Source organism: Leuciscus leuciscus (assembly GCF_965113295.1).
Source record: "Leuciscus leuciscus genome assembly, chromosome: 1".
In the NCBI taxonomy this organism is placed as follows: Eukaryota; Metazoa; Chordata; class Actinopteri; order Cypriniformes; family Leuciscidae; genus Leuciscus; species Leuciscus leuciscus.
In genome coordinates, this window is record NC_138725.1 from 11,175,071 (window position 1) to 11,198,501 (window position 23,431).

Here is a 23,431-nt window from a genome sequence, read left to right on the forward strand (position 1 = left end):
ACTAAATACAGCAAAAAAAAAAAAAAAAAAAAGCAGCCTTATTAATTATGTATGCCCCAGTGCATGATGACAACACCAGTACCAGAAAAGTCGAGTAGGCTTTACTTAATTTTATAATGTTGTTATTTACACATTCATTTCTACATGCTTGAATTGAGCACTAATATATAATTTACTTATTCATAGAACTATTAACTTAACAACATAATCATTTTTATCAGTGTATTTGATGAATGTTCTCGTAATTTTGGCAGAAAACATTCTTTAAATATTAAGAATCACTAACTTTCTGACTCAATAAAAATGGCTTTGGATGATAGAGAAATCCCCTGAGTTTGAATAACAGTCCAAATGACAATGATGTACTGTATGTATGACTTTCTCAGATTAAAATAAGACAAGTTATACAGTGAACATTGATGACACACAGATTAAGTGTCGGAAGTCATTTCTCCCTCAGCATGTGAAGAAATAATCAACTTTTAACAACTTAACTATATGAACCAAAGAGGGCAGAGGTGATGGTCTGTTGTGATGTTGGTCTATTAATGATTTTAATGTTTTTCCATTGGGGCTTATATAAGATGGATTGAGGTTAATAAATCTGCATTGTATATTATTGTTAGATGACAACAGATCAATTTGATGAAACTAAAAGACAATCTTCTATATGAGCAGTAACCAGCAAAATAATAGAAACCGTCTACTGAAAAACTAGTGGTTCTTATGAAATTGACCAGAATAACTGGACAACTGAACACTTTTCAAGCAGAAAGTTTTTTTTTTTCTTTTTCTTTTTCATATTTGACGAGCTTGAAGACAATAGAAAGCATTCTCTGAACATTTATTATTATCTGACAGCACGCTCACACACATAGACTAAATTCAGACACTTTACAAAAGGATTTGTATGTTTTTACAAACTGGTTTGTAAACATTACAAAAATATATTTGGCACAGCCAGTTCTGCACCTTCAGTGTTTGACTACATACAGTACCCTGAGACATTATCAAAATAAAGACAAACACAAACATAAGCAGATCCATTTTCAGTTGAAAAATCATTAAAAGAGTCATTCAAAGTAAAAACAGTCTGTGCATTAAAGCTGATGCCTAATACTGATGCAATAGCCACAAAACATTTACAAAACATCTTCAACTCCCTCATATTGAACTAAATACTCAGATGAATATTCAACACATTTACAAAAGCGCTGTACTGAAATCTGACTGTTTCTGAAATTTTTGTTGTTGTTTATAACAAGCTTAATACTGCCATGATTAACTTTTGAAATGATTCAACGACCAATATAAAATTATCCAAGCAATTTGCAACAGAATGCAACACATTTTGAAGTATTTATTCTGGTTTAGTTGTTTTTTACAGACGGAGAGAGCATCAGAGTGCATGAGAAATGTGGAAGAGTCCAGAGTCTGTCAAACAGCAGAATCAGGCGCTGACAGATTCTTCATTTCTCGAGTCTCTGCTGGTTCTGTGTTCTGTGTTTAAAACAAGACATTGTTATTTGGCAACTACACATCTGAACTGTGAGGATGACAAACCTTGCACATCAGTTTATATCACACATAATGAATGTATTACCATGAGTTGACGGCTGTGTCTTTGATGTGTGTTCCTTCGATTGTGTGTAAATCTGTATCAGAAAAGACAATTACAGATTTAACATTGATATTTGTATGTACTGTATATACATACATACATAGACCTACATGAGAGCTGTGTTGAATAAAAATCTGAACTTACTTAGTTGTAACAACCTTCCCTATATGACAAGAGACATTAGAGAGAGAAAGTTGTTTAAAATGTTAATAATAATTATTAAGGGAAAATCAGAATCACAGGTCGTAAATTAGTCTCTGTAAGGAGTATGTGAATGTTTGTCTCATTTTACCAGCATTGAACCTCCTTCATTTCAATAACTGTTTGCATCTGTTACAAATTAGCATTATGGATACTGGCAAATAAACCAGTGAACCACCAGCCCTGTTCACTGTCATATTAGGATACACTCTTAAAAATACAGGTAATTTACTGTTATTGAAGCTCCAGTGAAGAAACTTTAACATCCAAGGAATATTTACATTGTTTAAAGGTTCATTATAGTAGAAAAGGTTTCTTTAGATTATATATATATATATATATATATATATATAAAAAAACTTAACTCACACTAAAGGCCTATTTACACCAATTCATGCATTTTTACTGACTGGAAAGCTATCCGATTTGTTAAAACGGTTTCATTTACACTTGGCCACATAAATGTGTCTCTGCAAAATGAATACAAATTCGATCTTAAGTTCCCACTCTATATGCAAAATCAGTGTGTTTTGTGTTTACCCTACATGCATAATTCTGTTTGAAAACAGTTGAAAACATAAAACAGTTTGGAGTTATGAGCCATTACGTATAGGCTACATTTTATCACTGTAGCGCCACCATCAGGCCGATCGGGGCGAGCCTTGGTGACGTTGTAGATGCTGTGAGAACTACCATCTGATCCTTGGAAATTTTAGCATTTACAATTGGGTTTCAGTGCTACGCGCTTGAACTCCTGATAATAATAAATTAAATAAACATTTTTAAAGAGATACTTACAGTAAGCATGCATTAGTAAAATGAGCCAATACAAGGCAAAAACTGATTCGGAGGGGAAGACAATGACTCTCAGATCCTTCAAGACGCGCTCACCGTTTCCTAAGAATTAAAATGATAGAATAACATTGAAGAGAAAGGAAGATACATGGGACATTTGAAAGCAAAACGGTAAGTTGTATAATGTTGTTGTAGCTCCCCCAGTGACAGGCATGAGGCAAGAGGTCTTGGTTTACAGGGCTTTAATGTTGGTCAACCCGTGAGAACTGGTTTAAAGAAAATAAATAAATAAATTAACAAAATAATGCTAATGCATGTCTCAACATATTGTGTTATAATCCAGCCCATATACAGCTAGACACTTTATATGTTATACAGAAAAAATGGCACATGAAAAACATATGTCAACACAAACACCCTTATAGCAAAATAAACAGTTAACAAACCTCATTGCTGCTTATCACAAAGAGGTGCTAAACATCCTTTCAGATCTCCCGTATCTTCTTCTGTCTATTTTCTTGTAAATTTATGCACTTAAACACGACAACAGCGGAATAATCAGTCTCTTTCGCCGTAAAGTTTTTCTCCGTGCGTCGCTCAAAAGCGCCCGGCCGGCAACCTCTAGGCGGAACCAATAATTAGTTCCGTCTTACTCTTAACATTCAATTCAGAAGAAACAAAATAGTAAAAGTGCTAATACAGAAATAAACTGGCGACAGGCAGTTACACTCCCACCAAATCACAAGTGATTTCTTAAACTTGGAGACAAACATATTGCATGAATAAATTAAAATGAATTCTATCCTAATAAACTAAACTAAGCTCTATCCTAATAAACAACTAATAAACTGTGTTTTAGTGTATGATAGAACCATCAGTCTGCTTCTACCAATGTAACTGTTTTCTGAATGGGTCTCTCCAGGTAAACAGGTTTGGATGTACGCTTTCCTCTTCCATCCAGGGAGGAGTCACTGATGAGTAACTTGAGTCTCCTCACTCTTTCATCGCTTCCAGGATACACCTCGATGACTCTTGCTAGCTTCCATTGGTTTCGTGGTGTAGCAGCATCTTGTAACAGAACAATGTCACCGACCTTTGCATTTCTGCGATTTTTGGTCCACTTCTGTCTGTGTTGGAGATTTAAGAGGTACTCCTTTCTCCATCGTACCCAAAAGTTGTTGGTTAAGAGTTGAACTCTGCGCCATCTTCTGCGGAGGTAGAGATCCTCCTTGACAAACTTTCCAGGAGGAGGGAGAATGATTGTGGATTTCATGGTCAAGATGTGGTTTGGTGTCAAGGGCTCTGGACTAGTAGAATCGTTCAGATTATCAGTGGTTAGAGGTCTGCTATTCACAACCGCCATGGCCTCATATAGAAATGTTCTTAGAGAAGAAGAGTCAAGTTGTCTGGATGACTGTTGTAGAATGGACGCCAGGACACTTCTGATAGTGCGGATCTGTCTTTCCCAGACCCCACCCATATGACTTGAGGCCGGGGTGTTCATGACGAACTCGCACCCCAAATCTTTGAGCTCCTCTTGATCCATCTGTTTCAATGCTTCAATGAACTGACGCCTTGCTCCAACAAAGTTTGTCCCTTGATCACACCTTATCTGCCTTACTGATCCACGAATGGCGATGAATGAACGCAGAGCATTGATAAAGGCATCTGAGGTCAAGTCATCAAGTGCTTCAATGTGAACTCCTCTGGAACACATGCAGGTGAGCAACAGCCCATAACGCTTTAGCTCCTTTCTTCCTTCCTTAATGTGAAACGGTCCGAAGCAGTCCATTCCACAGTAAGTGAATGGAGCAGTTGTTTCCATCCGCTCTTCTGGAAGGTCTGCCATCCTTTGTTGCTCTGTGCATCTTCGAAACTTTCTGCAACTTGTGCACTTGTGAATATGGGATGAAACAAGCTTGCTGCAACCCAAGATCCATATGCCATTGGCTCGGAGTTCATTAATAGTCATTCCTCGACCTTGATGGTACACTCTTTCATGATAGTGCTTGACGAGCAATACAGAAAAATGACTGTCTCTAGGAAGGATTGCTGGATGCCTCACGTGTGGATGTAGGGCAGCATGAGCTAAGCGGCCTCCTACTCTGATTACACCTTGATCATCTAGGAACGGACATAGTTTGTGCAGCTGGTTGGCTTTGTCTTTGAGCTTTGTCTCCTTATGATGTCTAAGGCGTTGAATTTCTTGAGAGAAAGTTGCTTCCTGCACCATCTTGATTATGGTCAGCTCCGCCTCTTTCCTTTCCTCCAAGCTCGAGGCCTCACAGGACTTTGGCTTGAGACCTTTGATTTCCTTAGCACGGCGCTTGAGTCTGGCAACAGCTTTCACCAATCTTGCCCAGTCTGAGAACTTGTGTAGACGCTCTAGAAGTGTTTTTGCTTCTTTTGCCTGAGTGTCATGAACCTGAGCTTTCTTGACCTCTGGGTCACTGCTCTCGATCTCTCCCACCATGACAACTCCAGTTGGTAACTCTTTCTGCCAAAGAAAGTCTGGACCTGTGAACCAGTTAGAAGCTGTGAGTTGTTTTGCCGTGACACCCCTTGAGGCGTGGTCAGCTGGGTTGTCTTCTGAAGCTACATATCTCCATTGTCCGGCCTCTGTACTTAGTTTGATGCGCTCAACTCTATTTGCTACAAAAACATGAAATCTTCTGGCTTCATTACTGATGTACCCAAGTACAACCTTTGAATCAGTCCAGAAACATTCTTGTTGGCAGTCTATTTCTAGTTCTTTCTTAAGCATGTCACTGGTCCGGACTGCTACCACTGCTGCTGACAGCTCGAGTCTTGGTATAGTCATGACTTTAGTAGGAGCAACTCTGGCCTTTCCCATGACTAAGGAGCAGTGGACCTCACCTGATGTACTGACTGCTCTTAGATACGAGCACTCTCCATAGCCTGACACGCTAGCGTCAGAGAAGTGGTGGAGCTCATAATGCTGGACCTTGAAGCCTGATGGCAGATAGCATCTTTGGACTCTCACCTCAGCCAAGTTTTTTAGATCTTGCACCCAAGACTCCCACAGGGGTCGAAGGTCATCAGACAAAGGATCATCCCAACTGAGCTTATCACGACACATCTGCTGCAGGATCTGCTTTCCTACCAGGATGAAGGGTGCCACAAATCCAAGTGGGTCATACACAGAGGCAACTGTGGACAGGACCCCTCTGCGTGTAAGTGGATTTTCTTTGACAACCACTCTGAACTGCAGCTCATCAGAAGTCACACACCACTGTACCCCCAGTGCTCTTTCCATCAGTGGTTCTCCCAACATCATGGTCAAATCCTTGACAGCTTTAGCACACTCTTCCTCAGGAATTGTGGCTAAGACTTCTTTGCTGTTGGAGATAAACTTGTGCAATCGAAGTTTGCCTGTGCGACAAAGCTCTCTTGCTTCCTTCACTAATTGGATTGCTTGGTCTTCAGATTCTACGCTTGTCAATCCATCATCGACGTAGAAGTTCTTCTGGATGAACCTGATGGTCTCTTCTCTAAAGCGTTCTTGTCCTTGAGCGGCAAGATGCTTCAGGCCATAGTTAGCACATCCAGGTGATGAAGCTGCACCGAACAAGTGGACTTTCATTCGATAAATGGAGGGCTGGGCTTTAAGATCTCCATCCTTCCACCACAAGAATCTGAGATAATCTTGGTCCTCTTTCTTAACATGGAACTGGTGGAACATACGTTCTATGTCACACATAATTGCCACACGACCCTTTCTGAACCGACACAAAACTCCCACCAAGGTGTTCGTTAACTCTGGGCCAGTCAGGAGATGGTCATTCAGGGATGTCCCTTGAAACCTTACGGAGCAGTCGAAAACGACACGGATCTTACCAGGCTTTTGGGGATGATACACCCCATGGTGGGGAATGTACCACGCTGGAGTCTTGCTGACATCCTCTTCAGGGACAAGCTCGGCATCTCCACGAGCTATTGTCTCATCCATGAAGGCCTTATAGTCTTTGTAGTACTGCCCATTTCCCTTTAACTTTTTCTCCAGACATCTGAGACGGTGGATGCCACATATCTTGTTATCTGGTAAGTTTGGTCTTCCTTTCTTGAAGGGAAGTGGCATTTCATAGTGACCGTCTTCCTTGAGTCTGATGCCACTTTCCATAATTGACATGAACTGAAGATCCTCTTGAGAAAGGTGTTCATCTTCCGAAGCCCTTTCTACAAAATCAGATTCCAACACCTTGATGACGTCTGTTGGAAGGATTAGTTCCTTGATCTGCGCTCTACAGACATAGTGCACTTCGCTTGGGAGATTTGGAAGAACTGATATCACTTGCTTCACAATGACATGGTGACTTGTTCCAAAAGCATCTCCAAAGTCAAGACATGGGTTGCCATAACCAACTATACTCCAACCCAGGTCTGTTCTCTGAGCAAAGGGCTCACTTTCTTCTCCAGCAACCACTTGTCTTGGTACAAGAGCTTGAGGACAGTTGTAGCCAATTAGTAGACCGACATCACAGCTCTGTAGAGGAGCAATTTCATCTGCAATGTGCTCAAGGTGAGACCATGACTTGGCAGTCTCTGGTGTGGGAATATGATCTCTGTTTGCAGGGATGAATTCTCTTGAGTAAGTTACTGGCAGAGAGATTATCTTATCCGAGTAGAATCCTCTTATTTGTAGATCAGTCAGCTTTCTGCTAGGCACCACTGTATTTCTTGAAGTCATCGTGGAGAGCTTTAACTGGACTGGTTCATCTTTAGTGTGAAGCACCTTTGCTGTCTCTTCAAGGATGAAGGTCGTGTCACTCTGTGTATCGAGGAGAGCGTACACAAGAACTTCATGATTTGGCTTACTTGCAGTTGACAACCACACAGGAATGACTGAGGATGTCTGGGTGCTTTTAACGTTCTGGATAACTCTGTTAGATGTTACCTCGCGTGGTGTTCTTGTCATCTTTTCTTGTGAACGATCTGTTGTTCCTTCTCTTGACTTGTCACGCTCCATTTCCCTACCAGTCCTTGTTGACATTCCTCTTTCTTTGCTGCGATTATCGTGTAGGCAGGTTGGATGTCCTTTCTCACAAGTATCGCAGATCTTCCTATTTTCACACTCTTTTGAGCGATGGCCAGGCTTCAGACAGCCAAAGCACAACTTCATCCCTTGAACAAACTTGATTCGCTCAGAGATGGTCTTATCCATAAATTTCCAACACTTGTGTAGACTGTGACCTGACTTCTCACAAAAGAAACAGCTTGTGGAGGAAGCCTTTTCATCTGAGTTAGTTGCTAGTACTTTAGCTCCTACAGCTCTGTTCTTTAAAACCTTGATCTGCTTATCTTCAACAGGTTTCAGAGCATGGAAAGATGTTATTGGGTTATTTGCAATCTTAGCTTCACGTGAGAGAAACTCTACAAACTGCTGGAAGCTTGGGAATGTGTGACTTTCTTCCTCGACTTCTATTACCTTTCTGTTCCATCTCGAGGTCAGCCAGTCTGGAAGTTTTGCAAGTAACTTCTGGTTCTCATTGCAGTCATTAAGTACATTGAGGCCTCTGATCTGAGTCATAGCAGCCTCACAGCTCCGAAGGAAATCAGCAAATTCTTGAAGCTCGATACTGCTTTTGGAGCTTATCTTGGGCCATCCCTCGAGCTTGTCTCTGAAGGCTTTGGCTATGAGGAATGGATTCCCATATCTTTCCTCGAGGATCCTCCATGCTGCATGATAGGCTGACTCTGAACCAAGCAGGAAGTAGCTCTCTATAGCCCTTTTAGCAGGTCCACCCACATACTTTCGCAAGTAATATATCTTTTCTTCAGTTGGAATGTTTTTCCGATCAATGAGTGTCTGAAACGAAACCTTCCAGTCATTGAATCTGAGTGGGTCGCCACTGAATATTGTTGGTTCAGGTATCGGAAGACGACCTGCACTTATGGACTCTGCAAGTGCTCTAACAAGAGCTGCTGTGCTGTCATCTTGCTTTGAGTGTGCCCAGTCTTGTGGTGAGGAATGGTGCTGCAACAGATTATTTTCATGTTTCGCTTCTTCCCTTTCCTTAATACAGACACTTTGATGGAGTAGACTGCTTATTTCTTCATCTGAGCACTCACTCTGATCATACACTCGCTGACGTGCCTTAGCAGCTTTTAACCTTTTAACTGTCTCTAGTCGCTCCAGTTGTCTGCGCTTTGCATCTAGCACCTTTTGTCTCTCTGCAGCTTCAGCTTTAAGCTTTTCCAATTCCTCAATGCAACACTCTTGTTCTAGTAGTACTTCTAGAGTAGCTTCATTGGCAGCAACTTCAGCAGCGGCATCTTGTCTGCTAGCAGAAATCCGACTTGAATGTCTGGAGCTGCCTTGAGCATGAGAGGACTTAGTGAATTGGGATTTGACACTTTTTTTGTCTGAGGCTACAGACCTGAATATAGACGATGTTGCCCTGTGGCCTTGTTCTTCATTTCCTCCACCGTTATCTGCTGTCTCCAAACGATCTTTTGCACTTTGGATGATCTTCCTGGTTACTGCATCACAGGTGTCAATTCTGCGACGTGTGTCCTGATCAGGGTTGTCTATGTGCCTCAACTCTTCATAAGCAATGTTCAGATTCTTTGAGGCTACGCTTACTTTGCTGATGTATTCATGTAGCAGGTTGTTAGAGCATTGTCCACTTAGGGCTTGCTTGGCGTCCTTAGCGATAGCCTTCCACTCCTCATAGCTCACAGTGAAACGGTGAGCAAATCTTCTTATTTGCTCACTGTACAGTTCTTGGCCCTTTTCCGTTAATTTTCGGACTCTTTGGCTCTTTCGTGGTTCTTGTGAGGAAGTGTGGTCATCAGCTCTTGTGCCTTTAGTGGCCTGTGGTTGCATGTCTATGCACTGCTGCTCTATATTTTTCCCTGCACTAACCTGCTTTCTGCTAGATGTATGACTAGGCTCTGACATTGTTACTTGGTGTACTTAATTTTGGGTTAAATGTAATTTGGCAAGAAGCTAAGTGATTCACTTCTCAATAGCTATTCACATTTATAAACTTTCAACTACTAGTATTAGTTTTTAGAAAATATTCACATCTACTTCACACAAATCAATATCTGTGAAATGCAGAATTCAGTCTATTATGCAGAACATTTTCATTTCAAGTCTTTTAGTTGCAGCTTAGTTAACACTTAAACATGCAAGCAACTATACCGTATGAATATAAAGGCAAACATATGTCACAGTCTCTTGAGGAAAATATTTAAGCTTCTTGGCTTCAGCTGGATTTGTGGTAAGGCACCTGGATTATTCTGTGGATGCTGCAGATGTGTAAATGTCAGGGGCAGATGCACACTCTTGGATGTAGAGATGTCCCTTCTTGCCCATGGATCACGGCTCTATGGTACTGTCTTCCTCGTCTACTCATGCAGAGCAGATGAGTTCTCACTGTAGCTCCCCCAGTGACAGGCATGAGGCAAGAGGTCTTGGTTTACAGGGCTTTAATGTTGGTCAACCCGTGAGAACTGGTTTAAAGAAAATAAATAAATAAATTAACAAAATAATGCTAATGCATGTCTCAACATATTGTGTTATAATCCAGCCCATATACAGCTAGACACTTTATATGTTATACAGAAAAAATGGCACATGAAAAACATATGTCAACACAAACACCCTTATAGCAAAATAAACAGTTAACAAACCTCATTGCTGCTTATCACAAAGAGGTGCTAAACATCCTTTCAGATCTCCCGTATCTTCTTCTGTCTATTTTCTTGTAAATTTATGCACTTAAACACGACAACAGCGGAATAATCAGTCTCTTTCGCCGTAAAGTTTTTCTCCGTGCGTCGCTCAAAAGCGCCCGGCCGGCAACCTCTAGGCGGAACCAATAATTAGTTCCGTCTTACTCTTAACATTCAATTCAGAAGAAACAAAATAGTAAAAGTGCTAATACAGAAATAAACTGGCGACAGGCAGTTACAGTTGTGTTCGGTTCATTTTCAGCATTTTTTTTTTTAATTAGTAAAACTGTGATGTTAAAAGATTTCTATAATGTAATATAATATTTTAGATATGTACTTACGTGCTTTCAGGATCAGTTCTGCTGTCAGTGTAACAGAGCTCAACAAAACAAAACCAACTGCTCCAAACATGTACATGATGAAATTACAGAGATGCACTCTCTCACTCACTCACTCACTCACACACACACACACACACACACACACACACACACACACACACACACACACACACACACACACACACACACACACACACACACACACACACACACAAAACAAACATCAAACAATCAAATAGTTGCATTAATTAAACTGATATATTGTTATTGCAATATTATAGAGCATAAATACAATAAAGTTTATATTATATTATATATATATATATATATACACAGTGGGGATAACAAGTATTACACTGCCGATTTTGTACGTTTTCCTACTTACAAAGCATGTAGAGGTCTGTAATTTTTATCATAGGTACACTTCAACTGTGAGAGACGGAATCTAAAATCCAGAAAAATCACATTGTATGATTTTTAAATAATTAATTTGCATTTTATTGCATGACATAAGTATAAGTATTTGATCAGCTACCAACCAGTAAGAATTCCGGCTCTCACAGACCTGTTAGTTTTTCATTAAGAAGCCCTCTTGTTCTCCACTCATTACCTGTATTAACTGCACTTGTTTAAACTCGTTACCTGTATAAAAGACACCTGTCCACACACTCAATCAAACAGACTCCAACCTCTCCACAATGGCCAAGACCAGAGAGCTGTGTAAGGACATCAGGGATAAAATTGTAGACTTGCACAAGGCTGGGATGGGCTACAGGACAATAGGCAAGCAGCTTGGTGAGTGTTGAAGATTTTATTATTTAGATAGTAAGTAATTTAACTATACATTTTTACACTATTATGTCCTTTCTGTCTTTGGAACCTGAGAGCAGAGAATTATATTTCAGTAATGTCACATGGTACAAACCTATTTATCAAAATACCTATAGAATGCAATACCATCTTTGGGACAAGGATTCAGGTATATATGTAGGAAGCTGGACGCAGAACAAGAGGGTCTTTCTTCAGAGGGGCACTCGGCTTTGTTTGTTAATAAAGTCTAAAATTTCTGGCATCAACAATCTCTTAAGTCATTTCACTGAAAAGAATTTAACTACAACATGAGAAGGCAACAACTGTTGGCGCAATTATTAGAAAATGGAAGACGTTCAAGATGACGGTCAATCTCCCTCGGTCTGGGGCACCATGCAAGATCTCACCTCGTGGGGCATCAATGATCATGAGGAAGGTGGGGGATCAGCCCAGAACTACACGGCAGGACCTGGTCAATGACCTGAAGAGAGCTGGGACCACAGTCTCAAAGAAAACCATTAGTAACACACCACGCCGTCATAGATTAAAATCCTGCAGCGCACGCAAGGTCCCCCTGCTCAACCAGCGCATGTCCAGGCCCATCTGAAGTTTGCCAATGACCATCTGGATGATCCAGAGGAGGAATGGCAGAAGGTCATGTGGTCTGATGAGACAAAAATAGAGCTTTTTGGTCTAAACTCCACTCGCTGTATTTGGAGGAAGAAGAAGGATGAGTACAACCCCAAGAACACTATACCAACCGTGAAGCATGGAGGTGGAAACATCATTCTTTGGGGATGCTTTTCTGCAAAGGGGACAGGACGACTGCACCGTATTAAGGGGAGGATGGATGGGGCCATGTACCGCGAGATCTTGGCCAACAACCTCCTTCCCTCAGTAAGAGCATTGAAGATGGGTCGTGGCTGGGTCTTCCAGCATGACAACGACCCGAAACACACAGCCAGGGCAACCAAGGAGTGGCTCTGTAAGAAGCATCTCAAGGTCCTGGAGTGGCCTAGCCAGTCTCCAGATCTAAACCCAATAGAAAATCTTTGGAGGGAGCTGAAAGTCCGTATTGCCCAGCGACAGCCCAGAAACCTGAAGGATCTGGAGAAGGTCTGTATGGAGGAGTGGGCCAAAATCCCTCCTGCAGTGTGTGCACACCTGGTCAAGAACTGCAGGAAACGTATGATCTCTGTAACTGCAAACAAAGGTTTCTGTACCAAATATTAAGTTCTGCTTTTCTGATGTATCAAATACTTATGTCATGCAATAAAATGTAAATTAACTACTTAAAAATCATACAATGTGATTTTATGGATTTTTGTTTTAGATTCCGTCACTCACAGCTGAAGAGTACCTATGAAAAAAATTACAGACTTCTACATGCTTTGTAAGTGGGAAAACCTGCAAAATCGGCAGTGTATCAAATACTTGTTCTCCCCACTGTATATATGTATATATAAACTTTATTGTATGTATGCTAATTATGATTATTTAATTTTTAATTAGGTTTCATATTAAGATTCAGCATTGAGTAATTACATGTATTTGATCCTTGTTGGTTTGTCTCAGTCTGTTGTTGTCTCTGGACTCCTGAATGTTCTTCCTCTGTGTTAAAACAAAACTGAAATCTGATTCAAAAGCCAAAAGGATGCGAAGAGAATATGGATTTATCCTGGGATCATAATATCTAATCTAGTAATAACAAAATACAGACAACAACATGGTTTTATTGACTAATTTACTGAAAGGCCTACAAATCAATCAACCAATCAATCAATCAACCAATCAATCAATCAATCAATCAATCAATCAATCAATCAATCAATCAATCAATCAAATCAATAAAAAGGTCTAGTAAAGGGAGAGAATACCCAGTGATGGGCAGTAAGTGATTATTCAGTATGAATAATGTTTTCATATTCCAAACATTAAGCACTTGAAAATACATTTAAATGTTAGAATAATCAGAATACACAATGGCAGTAAATTATTCATTATTGACTGATTCTCCCTAATTATTATTATTTTATTTTTTTTATAATATAGTTTGTTGCTTTTACGTTCAAGAAATACTCAGAACATGGAGAAGCCATACAGCATATATGGCAACTGGATTTACAGAAATCATTTCACTTTTAAGGAAAAGTGTGTGAAAAAATGCTGTTGATAACTGAATACAATATATGTGCAGCCTTATATACTAAACTGTTTTATGTTTTTTCACATTTCAGATTTTTTACATTTAATGCCCTATAATGAAATGTGTAATTATTTAGCAAATGTATTAAAAATAACCAAAAACTGAAGTGTCACATTGGCATTAGTATTCAGGAATCTGAATAGTTTCAGACATCACAATTCAGCCTCACACATCATGACCAATGAAGTGATCATTAAGAAATGAAAAACAATGTGCAGTTTACCAAGCGCATAGTCTAAAGGGTCTAACTTATTATTTTTTTCTTATAATAATATTAATAATGATTTATAAATTTTACATTTTTATTGCATTAGTTTGCAATTATAAGACATAAACATCACAGTAATGTAATTTCTACTTCTTAGCGCCATATTTGATGTTGTTTTATAATTACAGTGTGGGGTAATAAAGGACACTGTTGTATGTCAGTGATGTGTAATACCTGTCATGCTGTTTTCATACAAAGCAATCATCTTCAGAACTTGCATAAATACAATGACCCAGGTCCACCCCAAATACTCTGTAGATTAAATAAAGCACTTCTGATCAGCACATCTCTTACAAAACAATGATTTTAGTGTATTATAAAATGTAAACCTTACAAAAAAATATTTGTCCTTGCATAAAAGCAGACACATTTGTGACTTACCACAACAAATCTACTTACAAATATTTTTTTGTAATATTAACAATATAACAATATAATATATTCGTTTTTTTTTTTTTTTTTTGATGAAAATTTGTAATTATTTAAACATAAAATAAAGCAGCGTACCTTTCTCCCTTTCCAATATGGTTAGATAAACATAAATTACAAGGAAGATATCTAGGAGTGGTGTTGTTATCATCCAGAATGATGTTATCAGTCTTTGGTGGAGACCTGTGAATGAAAAGATGAATTCATCAACTTTTTCAGGTCACATAAATCACATACAAATCTGAGAAGAGTCGTCATGAAATCAAATTTGTTTGTTGTTTTACCTTGTAATATTAATAAAAAAAAGTGTCATAACTGTCACCGTTATGTTCTGCTAGTTTTCATTCGTCACGTGTTCCTTGTTCTCATTGGCTGCCACTCATCAGTTACCATGGACACTAACAGTAAAAAATTTAAGTTCCTCCTTGTTCACTCTTCAGTTGTCTGGTATTGTTTGTGTTAGCACGCTGTTTCATATGTTGGCTGTTTATTCTAAGTATCATATTAAATCTTATTGTATGATCGTCTTCATCTTCTGTGGAACTAAGCGTTACAATACCTTCACCTTCTCATGATAGGATTCACTCGACGTCTATGACGTATGCAATTCAGTTAAGCCACTCACTATCAGATGTGCCTCCATTCAGTTACACACTAATCATCAAGTCCCTCAATTTTTTTATTTTTTTTTTTTTTTTTTGTCAATAGCAACTCCTGTTTCATGCAGACTTTAACTTATGATTTAGCAAATAAATTAAGCATTTATTTTTATATAAGCAGTGCATTTCTATTCATACAGTATCAAAATCACAAATTCACACATACAGGAATATTATTATAGGATTTACTCTTTCCACATCTATACAACAATGATAAGAATGTGTTTCAGCATGTACTTACATTTGAATTCTGCTTGGAGAAAAGGCAAAACTAGCATGAAGAGCAACAGTAGTGGTGGAACAGATTCCACAATTAAAGATCCTAAAATAAGAGAATACGTCTATTATTTTCCCATTAAAAAAAGAAAAGTCAATAACATGTAGCTAAAATACATAGGATTGCTCTGAAGATCTTAAACATAAATGTTAAACTACTGAAATAAGAGTCTAGTGGTTTTCTTATGGAGCTCTTAATGACTTAATTCAGTTTTCACATTCATGTCAGCATGTATTTCTACAAGCTGTTCTATGTCGAGCTGAAATTGCCTGAATTATAATCAACTGGATTTTTACACAGAAAAACAGATGGAATTTAAAACTACATGCTGCATATCATTGTAATGAATTATGAAGGAATCAGTATGCAGGTGTTACCTAGAGAGGGAATTCCAAATGAGTCGATCAAATGGAACAATTGAGACCCAGACAACATAATATTCCCCACCAAAAAAGCTAAAAAAAGTGAGAGAAAAGTAAGCATGAATGGAAGAATGAATTGTATGATTCCAACTTGGACTGTACTGCACCTGCTCTCTCTCTCTCTCTCTCTCTCTCTCTCTCTCTCTCTCTCTCTCTCTCTCTCTCTCTCTCTCTCTCTCTCTCTCTCTCTCTCTCTCTCTCTCTCTCTCTCTCTCTCGTTCTGATTGGTTGTTCATTTTGTAATGTTTAAACACTACTTTCATTTGTGAAAGCTTTCCCAACCACAGTGAGCATTGGCTATCTCAGTCGTACAGCAGTGAGGAACACTAAAGTCTGATGATTGATCAGGCTGAATGTCTGTAAGGTTTAATGTTTGGCTCAGTCACGTCAAGTACTTTTTCTATTCTCTTGACACCTGAAAGTCTCATCAGTGAACAAAACCATAGTTAATAAACTCATTAACCTAATGAATCTGTGCTTATATATACTTAGCCTGCCACTTTAACAAAGTAAGTGTCGAATCAAATCATGCAGAAACACTTACTGTGACTCAGGGTGAGACACGACACCACAACATTTACAAAGCTGAATCCAGAAGCTACACGAGCTAAGATGCTTGTGTCATGTGCACTCTTTCTCCAGCCATATGTTAAAAGAACTAGAGGAATAGATAGAAATTAAACGTCACACAAGATAAATGATGTCCTGAGCAAGAACAGAACATATCTAAAGATGTGTTGAACTGAACAGTGTTTGTCAAACAAACAGACTTTAAGTGTCACCGGCCCACCAGTGGGCCCACAGCCATTACATATTTAAAACAGTAATATCCTATACTAATCTTGACAAACTACTGTATATATCATTTGAAAGCTTACAATCTCTAGTTTGCATATTTTGTTGTCCGATTTTCTAAATACATTACAGAGGATCAGTAATTTATCAATTTGCAACAATAATATTTTCATACTCCTAAGCTATATGGAAACCTACTCCAAACCACATATGGAAATGGAGGCGCCCTTATATGATCAGAAATGGAGTCTGGTTGTCATATTGTGAAAAAGTTTGGGTTAAATGAAGCCATATTGACTTAATCTGTATCAAAGAAAGTGAAGGTCACCTAATGTACATCATTTTAGTATTTTGGGGTATTTTAGAAAAGGCTACAGTACATGCAGTAAAGTATAAACTATAATAAGGTGTAGTTTTATTATTTTGTAATGAACAATATTTCGAACATTCCACATTTAAATGTTTCTACTTTCTGACAGATTTCACTGTAATAGATATTCTGAGAAATCACACGTGTCTTTGTAAACAGCAAAAAAAGAAAGTATTCCTGGGATACTAGACACTGTCTGTCTTTTAATCATTTTGAGTATTCAGGTTTGGACGACGGGATTTAAGAAAAAGAGAGGGAGGGGAGATTTAATGGCTGAATTCTGGTCAAGTCTAATGAAGTTAAAGCAAAACAGGTAATATTTCATAAAGCACTTTTAATGTCAGAATAATGAGCATGACCTCTGATGTGAAACATTAGGATTTACTCACCTGAATAAACAATGACTGTGAAAACAGTAAATTCACTTGTTATTCTGAAAAACCTGATCCATGGTTTAATGTTGCCTGTAGACAGAAAGGGTTGATCACATCAAATCATTATATCAAGTCATTATATAATATTATTACATATCCGTTCCATTGCTTGTACTCTAAGCAGTTGCAGGTAAGGTGGGATGGAGAGGGGAAAGGGAGACACTTATATCAAATTCAAAGGGATGTTAAAGATAAAGGTTGGAAGTAGGAGAGAAGAAATTGTGATATCTAGTACACCTGTACAATCTGAATTATCATCATAAACTCATTTAAAGGGATTATAGAGTCATTTGATGTCATTACACAGTTTTCTGACCAACTGTCTGCAGGGGTTCGAATCAATCCGAATTAGCACACAGTTAAAACTCAATTACATATTCAATATATGCCAAGAATACAGTTAGAAAATAATATAAAGAGAAAAAAATGAGGCTGACTTTGTGGTGTTAAATAATTTCATACTTCTGAATTTGAAAATGTTACGTATTTAACCACAATAAAATTAATCAATAACAATATTGTTGTTACAAGACAGAAAGGACAGACACAAGGATGCAGGCAATGGAATGTTTATTTGAACAACCAGGTGAAAGATCGGCAGTGCAGGTGAAGGAACGTGGGTGAGTAGAGTACACTTTATGCATTTCTCTCAGTTACTCAGAGACTATTTGGACTAGACAGGGTCGGCGCCAGGACATATGGAACGAGGGGGCCTCGTTGTGTCACTGGGGGGGGCATAGCCTACCTCTCCCACCCTCAATAATAATAATACACCCACTTTTAATTAAAACAACAACAACCTCTATAAATCCATGATTGCTTGAATGATCAAGCACGTTAGGTGTTTTAGACGAATACAGATTATTATGAATAAAGAGTAGAAGTTGACTTAAAAAAAAAAAAAAAAACTTAACGTCACGACGCACAGTCATATTTCAATCATTTACATACAAGCTGCTAGTGACGTAATTTATTTAATCGCCTGTCGCGAGTGAAAATGCAAAGTTGCAAAGCTGATTTTATTCTAGTAAAACTAAATTAATTTACAAATATATATATATATATATTAAATAGGCCTATATCGTCGCTGTCGGGTAGAATCCTCGTATCTCTCAGGAAATAAAAAAAACGGCATATTTTTTGAGTTATTAAACATTGTATCGTTAAAGTTGGTATTAAACCTTATATTGCTATCCTATGCTGTTGTGTACCAACATTAACACAACATTTCCCCAAAATCATGTTTAATCGGAGATACGAGATTTATGACTTGGGAGCAGGGATATACGAGGTTAATTTACGCTGTCATTGTTGATAAGAACGGTACGGACACAGACGTCGCTGCTGCCAGTGTTCATCAAAGTCTGCGGTCGCGTTGAGCCTTTTGACAAGAGATAAGGCTTTAAGAGCTATTCAAATCTAATGATTGTGGTTACATACATCTTCCTAAACTCTATTTTAAACGTTTAAGAGATATGAGTGATGTAATACCAAAATACTAGCCTGTCTAAAATAGGCGGAAATTAATCTGCACGCAAACAAAGTCAGCGGTCGCGTTGAGCCTCAAGAGAAAAAGGCTTCAGTAGTTAACCAAAGCTAACGACTGTGGTTACATTCATCTTCCTAAACTCCATTTTAAAGGTTTAAGAGCTATAAGTGAAGCAGAACAAAAAACGATGAGCTCTAACGTTAGGCTGTCTAATAGGCGGAAATTAGACCAGTAGGCCTACCTTTTTTCTCCCATAAATAAAAACCTTGCTACTTGGGGTATTTTACATGCACAGTGCCAACTTCGAGTCAGTAAAATAATAATAAAAACAATAAATTAATGCTGTTATCCAAAACATTTAATTTAATTCAAGTATTATATTAATACATTTTAAAACTTCAATGCACACGTATAATAAGCCTAGTAATAATAAGCCTAGTAATAAGTAGACATTTATAATACATCATTATACCATGGTCTGGATGAATACTCGATTCTGATTGGCTGCAGGGTGTCCATTAAAAAGTGATAATGTACACCTAGGAAAGGCGTCCCATCAATTTGCCTGATGACAGTTCTAAATGATTGCGCTGGCTCAAACTCACTGATCAACTGCTGCGGTCGGGTCGCTGTGGCCACGTTGCTTGGCAACGCCTGTATACGGGAGATATTAAATAGTGCGCTCGACTTAATAAATAAAAATTAACCCTTACATAACTGATATCATAGTTTAACACCGATAAAATCAGAGTTAAGGCTTGCTTTACGTGTTGCTCGATAAAGACTTCTTAATCGTTGTGACTTTCAATCCTGAGGAGACAAAATGCCGCGAGGCTCCCGCCCGCCGCGGAGTGAAGAAGAGGTGGAGTTACGAGGATTCTCAGACAGTTGAAGTGTCCAATGGAGTTAAGAGATTTGCTCTCAAGCTATTTTAAACACTTTAGATTGGTTAATCATTTGTAAAAATAACAGAACCACGTGGGGACTGACCAATAGCATCGACTTGTGAAAAAATATGAAATTGACCAAATTTGGACATACGAGGTTTCCACCCGACAGGCGACAGTGACGATATGTAGTTAATTATATGTCAGGAATAAGAGGGCACAGTGGAACTGTCACCGTGCCTGTTGCTGAGTCTCAACGGATGAAATCGCTCTCCGAGGCAGGGTGGTGTGCTGACCAGAGGTGAGGGGGCACAGTAGCCTAGGTGGCCGGGCCAGGCCCCCTGGGGCCCCCTCGTGGCGCCGACTCTGGGACTAGACCAATCAAATTTGTATATATTAAACTTGCATCTGTCTGCTAATTACCCATACCATTTAAAGATGATTATATATTACATATCGTTCACAGTATTTATTTGAATGGAAGAAGTCAGATGTTGCAACTGACCCCAACCCAAGGACAGTTGCAACATGTTAAAAATACCTTAAATTTCACTAATTAACTTTAGCTTTTTGTCTAACTGTGCATACAGTATGAGTGTCATCACTCTAGCTTGTTTCTAATTGGAGAAAAATTACATGTTGCAACTGTCCCCGGTCTCCCCTACTGATGATGTGCAGGTGTGTGATCAGTACTCACGAGAGGGAGTGCGCTGTGATTGTGTGAGGGTGGAGCCTGGCGTGGCTGTGACAATTGTCATGCTATGTTTTTTTGTTGCCATCAATTTGCATTTACTGATCCCCTTAACAAAAATAATAATAATAAAGAACTTTAGATTCTAACATACCTTGGAGATACTTTAAATAAGACAAAGCCCAAATCAACATAACAGGTCTCAGAATATACAGAGTAGAGCAAGTGACGGTCTCATGGAGAAATCCTGGAACAGAATATTAATTGACAGGTATTAAACAATATTGATCAAATAAAACAATTTAAGTCCCATCACAAAAAAAAAAAGAAATAATTGTTGTAATTTTGTACAAAAAGACTAATAAAATCTGCCACATGCTTCATTGTGCTATATTTAAACTCCTAAACTCACCTTCAGTTAGACCCCAGAGGATGAAGGAGAAGAACATACAGACATTTGGAAAAAAGACCAGAGAAAGCTGAAGATTCCAGATGGTTCTGCTGTTGACTGGAGAGGAGATGCAGAATAATCACAGTTAAATGAGCAAAACACTGTGACAGTTAATCCCAAGATTAATGCAGTTAATTAATACAGATTTATTAATACAAGATTAATACAGTTAATCACAAGAAATAAAAAGGTCTTCCTTCCAAACACACCTGTGTTTTTTGATCTGCAGTAGATCAGACAGCAGAGCAGAAGTACAGCTCCAAATACAGCAACAAAACAGAAAAACAACACAGTGATGTGCCAAGAAGAGAAACCTGTGAAACACAGACATCCGTCATAACATTTACAACTGCACTCACTGTAAAACCAAACAAGTTAAGCGAACTCATTTCATTTGAGGACACTGATTACCTCAATTCAATTGAGTTCATAAAAAACAATAGTTATGAGTACTCTGAACTTATTTTAATCCAGTGCACTAAAACAAGGATATTTCTTATTGCACAATTAAACTTTACACTGGATTCAAATACTTTATATAAAACTTCACTATATTGAGTAAAAACAGTGCAATTTCAAACTTTAAAAGAACTCAGAGCACTTGCAGTTACTGCTAGCTCACAATATCACACACAAAGTCAAATCAAATCCAATAAATTAAGCTAACTCATAACATTTAAGGAGACCTGTAAGATCCATTGTTGTGACAATCAGATTTGAAAAATTTGATGGTATCAAACTGACTCACACAGACTTCAAGAATCAGCATACGAATCTCAACAGTGGTGACCATTCAAAATTGATTCATGCCGCAATGCATGCTGGGAGCCACGGATAAGTTTTGTATTATGCTAGTACCCAGAATGCAATTGCAGCATGAATCCTTATTTAATGGTCACCATTGTTGAGATTCATCTGATTCTTGATGTCTGTGTGAGTCTTAGTAATCCCATAGATGAAAATATTTTGTGCACACACTGTTAGGAAAATCCTTCATATTATCTGATGGTCACAACATTTATGCTGTAGAATCACGATGTTGCCAGAGATTTTATCAGAGATTAGACTCTGAATGAGATCTGTGAATCAGGTCACTAAACGATGATTGTCATCATCAATACTTAACCATAAACCCCTGATCTCATTTTGTCTTGACTTTTGTGCTATAACAGTAGTGTTTTATAAACACACGTGTTGTGTGTGTGTGTATGTGTGTGTATGTCACATAGAAAGTTTTCGTTATCTCTCTGTGAGTCCTTTAGAAGCTCCCCACAGGGAAGAAGAATGTTGGTTTCAGGTTTCTGGAGTATCTCTGAGATGCCATAAGTGTCAGAAAAGTCCATTTGCTCCAGTCTCTCTGGAGCCGGCGTATGATTTATAATTTTGAAGTCAAGAGGTTACAAGCTTTAGTAAGCTTAGCAAAGAACGTTTTGGGGAGGAATGTGCTTAGAAAGCACAGAGAGTCCGAATTTGTTAATTCAGAATCAAACGAACGAATGATTCAAATAGCCCAGTCGCTACATAGATCAGTGATGTGAAAGAAGTCGACGAGAACAATAACATGTAAAGTAAAGCTCAAGTACGAGTCGTCTTTGCAGTCAGAAACACACCTTTCAAAGTAAGCATCCAGTCAGCAGAATAATGTAACATTATTTCATTAAAATAACACATTTAACACAATTTTAATTTAGGGTAAAAGTTCTGCTCATTTCTTGATCTTTTAAAAACATGCAGTTTCAGATTATACTCCATTTACAGAAGCTTTTATTAAATTATTATTTCCACTTTTTTTTACTCCATTTAATCAGAACCGGTTTATCTGGAAGAGCTCCAGTTTCTAATCTATTTGTCAAAAACAAGGAAGAAAGCCATACAAGTTTAAACACACTGCCTTCATGCACCAGATCTCTTACAGATTTCACTTTGACGATCCAGGGAGATGATCATAACTTCAGCTGAACATGGACCTGCTAATGTTCATTTCTCTGACTGTGATTCCAGTTATTTCGGATGGTTTGTACATTGTTTTTCTCTCTTCAAGTTAAATCTGGCAAGGCAGATTGTTTATTATGTCCAATTTAAAATATCTGCAAACTTACAGTATCAGTTTTGGACACATTTGACTGAATTTATGTTGCTCATGATCTTAAAAATCAGTTTTTGCTGGTAGAGGCTTCTGCTAAAACGCTTGAAATGAGTTTGTGCCTACATATGGATTTCTTTACAAAATGTTTCATTTATTTTCTATTTAAAATGTATTATTTGTACCTGATAGTGAAGAAAAAACATCATCATGTGTCCTCCTTCAATAGTGTGTAAAATCATGTGTTATAATTAGTAAATATTAAGAGCACATTTAGATGAATCCCTCCTGATTTACTTGTCATTTTCAACATGACTTTGTTTGATGTCTTAAGCTCTCAGTAGTTTTGTAGGTTAATTTACTTGAGATGACGATGATGATGATGATGATGATGACGATGATTATGAGATTCGTACCTACGGCTTTAATTCTGATTTATTTCTCTAGTTAATATATATATATTAACTGAGAGAAATAAATCAGAATTAAAGCCATATATAT

At 38.2% G+C, this 23,431-nt stretch overlaps 4 protein-coding genes across 11 annotated transcripts in view; 1 reads left to right on the forward strand and 3 right to left on the reverse strand.

The window, feature by feature from the left end:
• LOC309499294 (serine/threonine-protein kinase Nek1-like) overlaps positions 1-23,431 on the reverse strand; it is a 128,794-nt gene that overhangs the window by 38,243 nt on the left and 67,120 nt on the right. The window lies entirely within an intron of this gene.
• Positions 828-21,319, reverse strand: LOC309501745 (uncharacterized protein). Its single transcript, XM_082173981.1, has 15 exons — positions 21,057-21,319; positions 20,809-20,904; positions 20,551-20,643; positions 17,285-17,359; positions 16,275-16,388; positions 15,686-15,763; positions 15,273-15,353; positions 14,451-14,555; positions 14,118-14,195; positions 13,015-13,080; positions 10,660-10,755; positions 2,621-2,719; positions 1,766-1,784; positions 1,604-1,655; positions 828-1,500 (listed from the first exon to the last, which is right to left on the reverse strand). The coding sequence occupies exons 2-15, from the start codon at positions 20,843-20,845 to the stop codon at positions 1,438-1,440; spliced, it is 1,056 nt and encodes a 351-aa protein (XP_082030107.1). The 5' UTR covers positions 20,846-20,904; positions 21,057-21,319; the 3' UTR covers positions 828-1,437.
• Positions 2,967-10,552, reverse strand: LOC309497853 (uncharacterized protein). The gene is made up of 2 exons (XM_082168186.1): positions 10,277-10,552; positions 2,967-10,096 (listed from the first exon to the last, which is right to left on the reverse strand). Exon 2 carries the CDS (start codon positions 9,537-9,539, stop codon positions 3,492-3,494), a length of 6,048 nt encoding a protein of 2,015 aa, XP_082024312.1. The 5' UTR covers positions 9,540-10,096; positions 10,277-10,552; the 3' UTR covers positions 2,967-3,491.
• Positions 22,667-23,431, forward strand: part of LOC309498270 (uncharacterized protein) — a 174,192-nt gene continuing 173,427 nt past the window's right edge. The window contains exon 1 of one of the 8 annotated variants that reach the window (XM_082168866.1): positions 22,667-22,860. In XM_082168866.1, coding sequence (XP_082024992.1) covers positions 22,809-22,860 — 52 coding nt within the window. In that variant the 5' untranslated portion in view covers positions 22,667-22,808. The remainder of the gene's footprint in view (positions 22,861-23,431) is intronic. The other 7 variants (XM_082168868.1, XM_082168867.1, XM_082168865.1 and 4 more) reach the window with 7 other exon arrangements.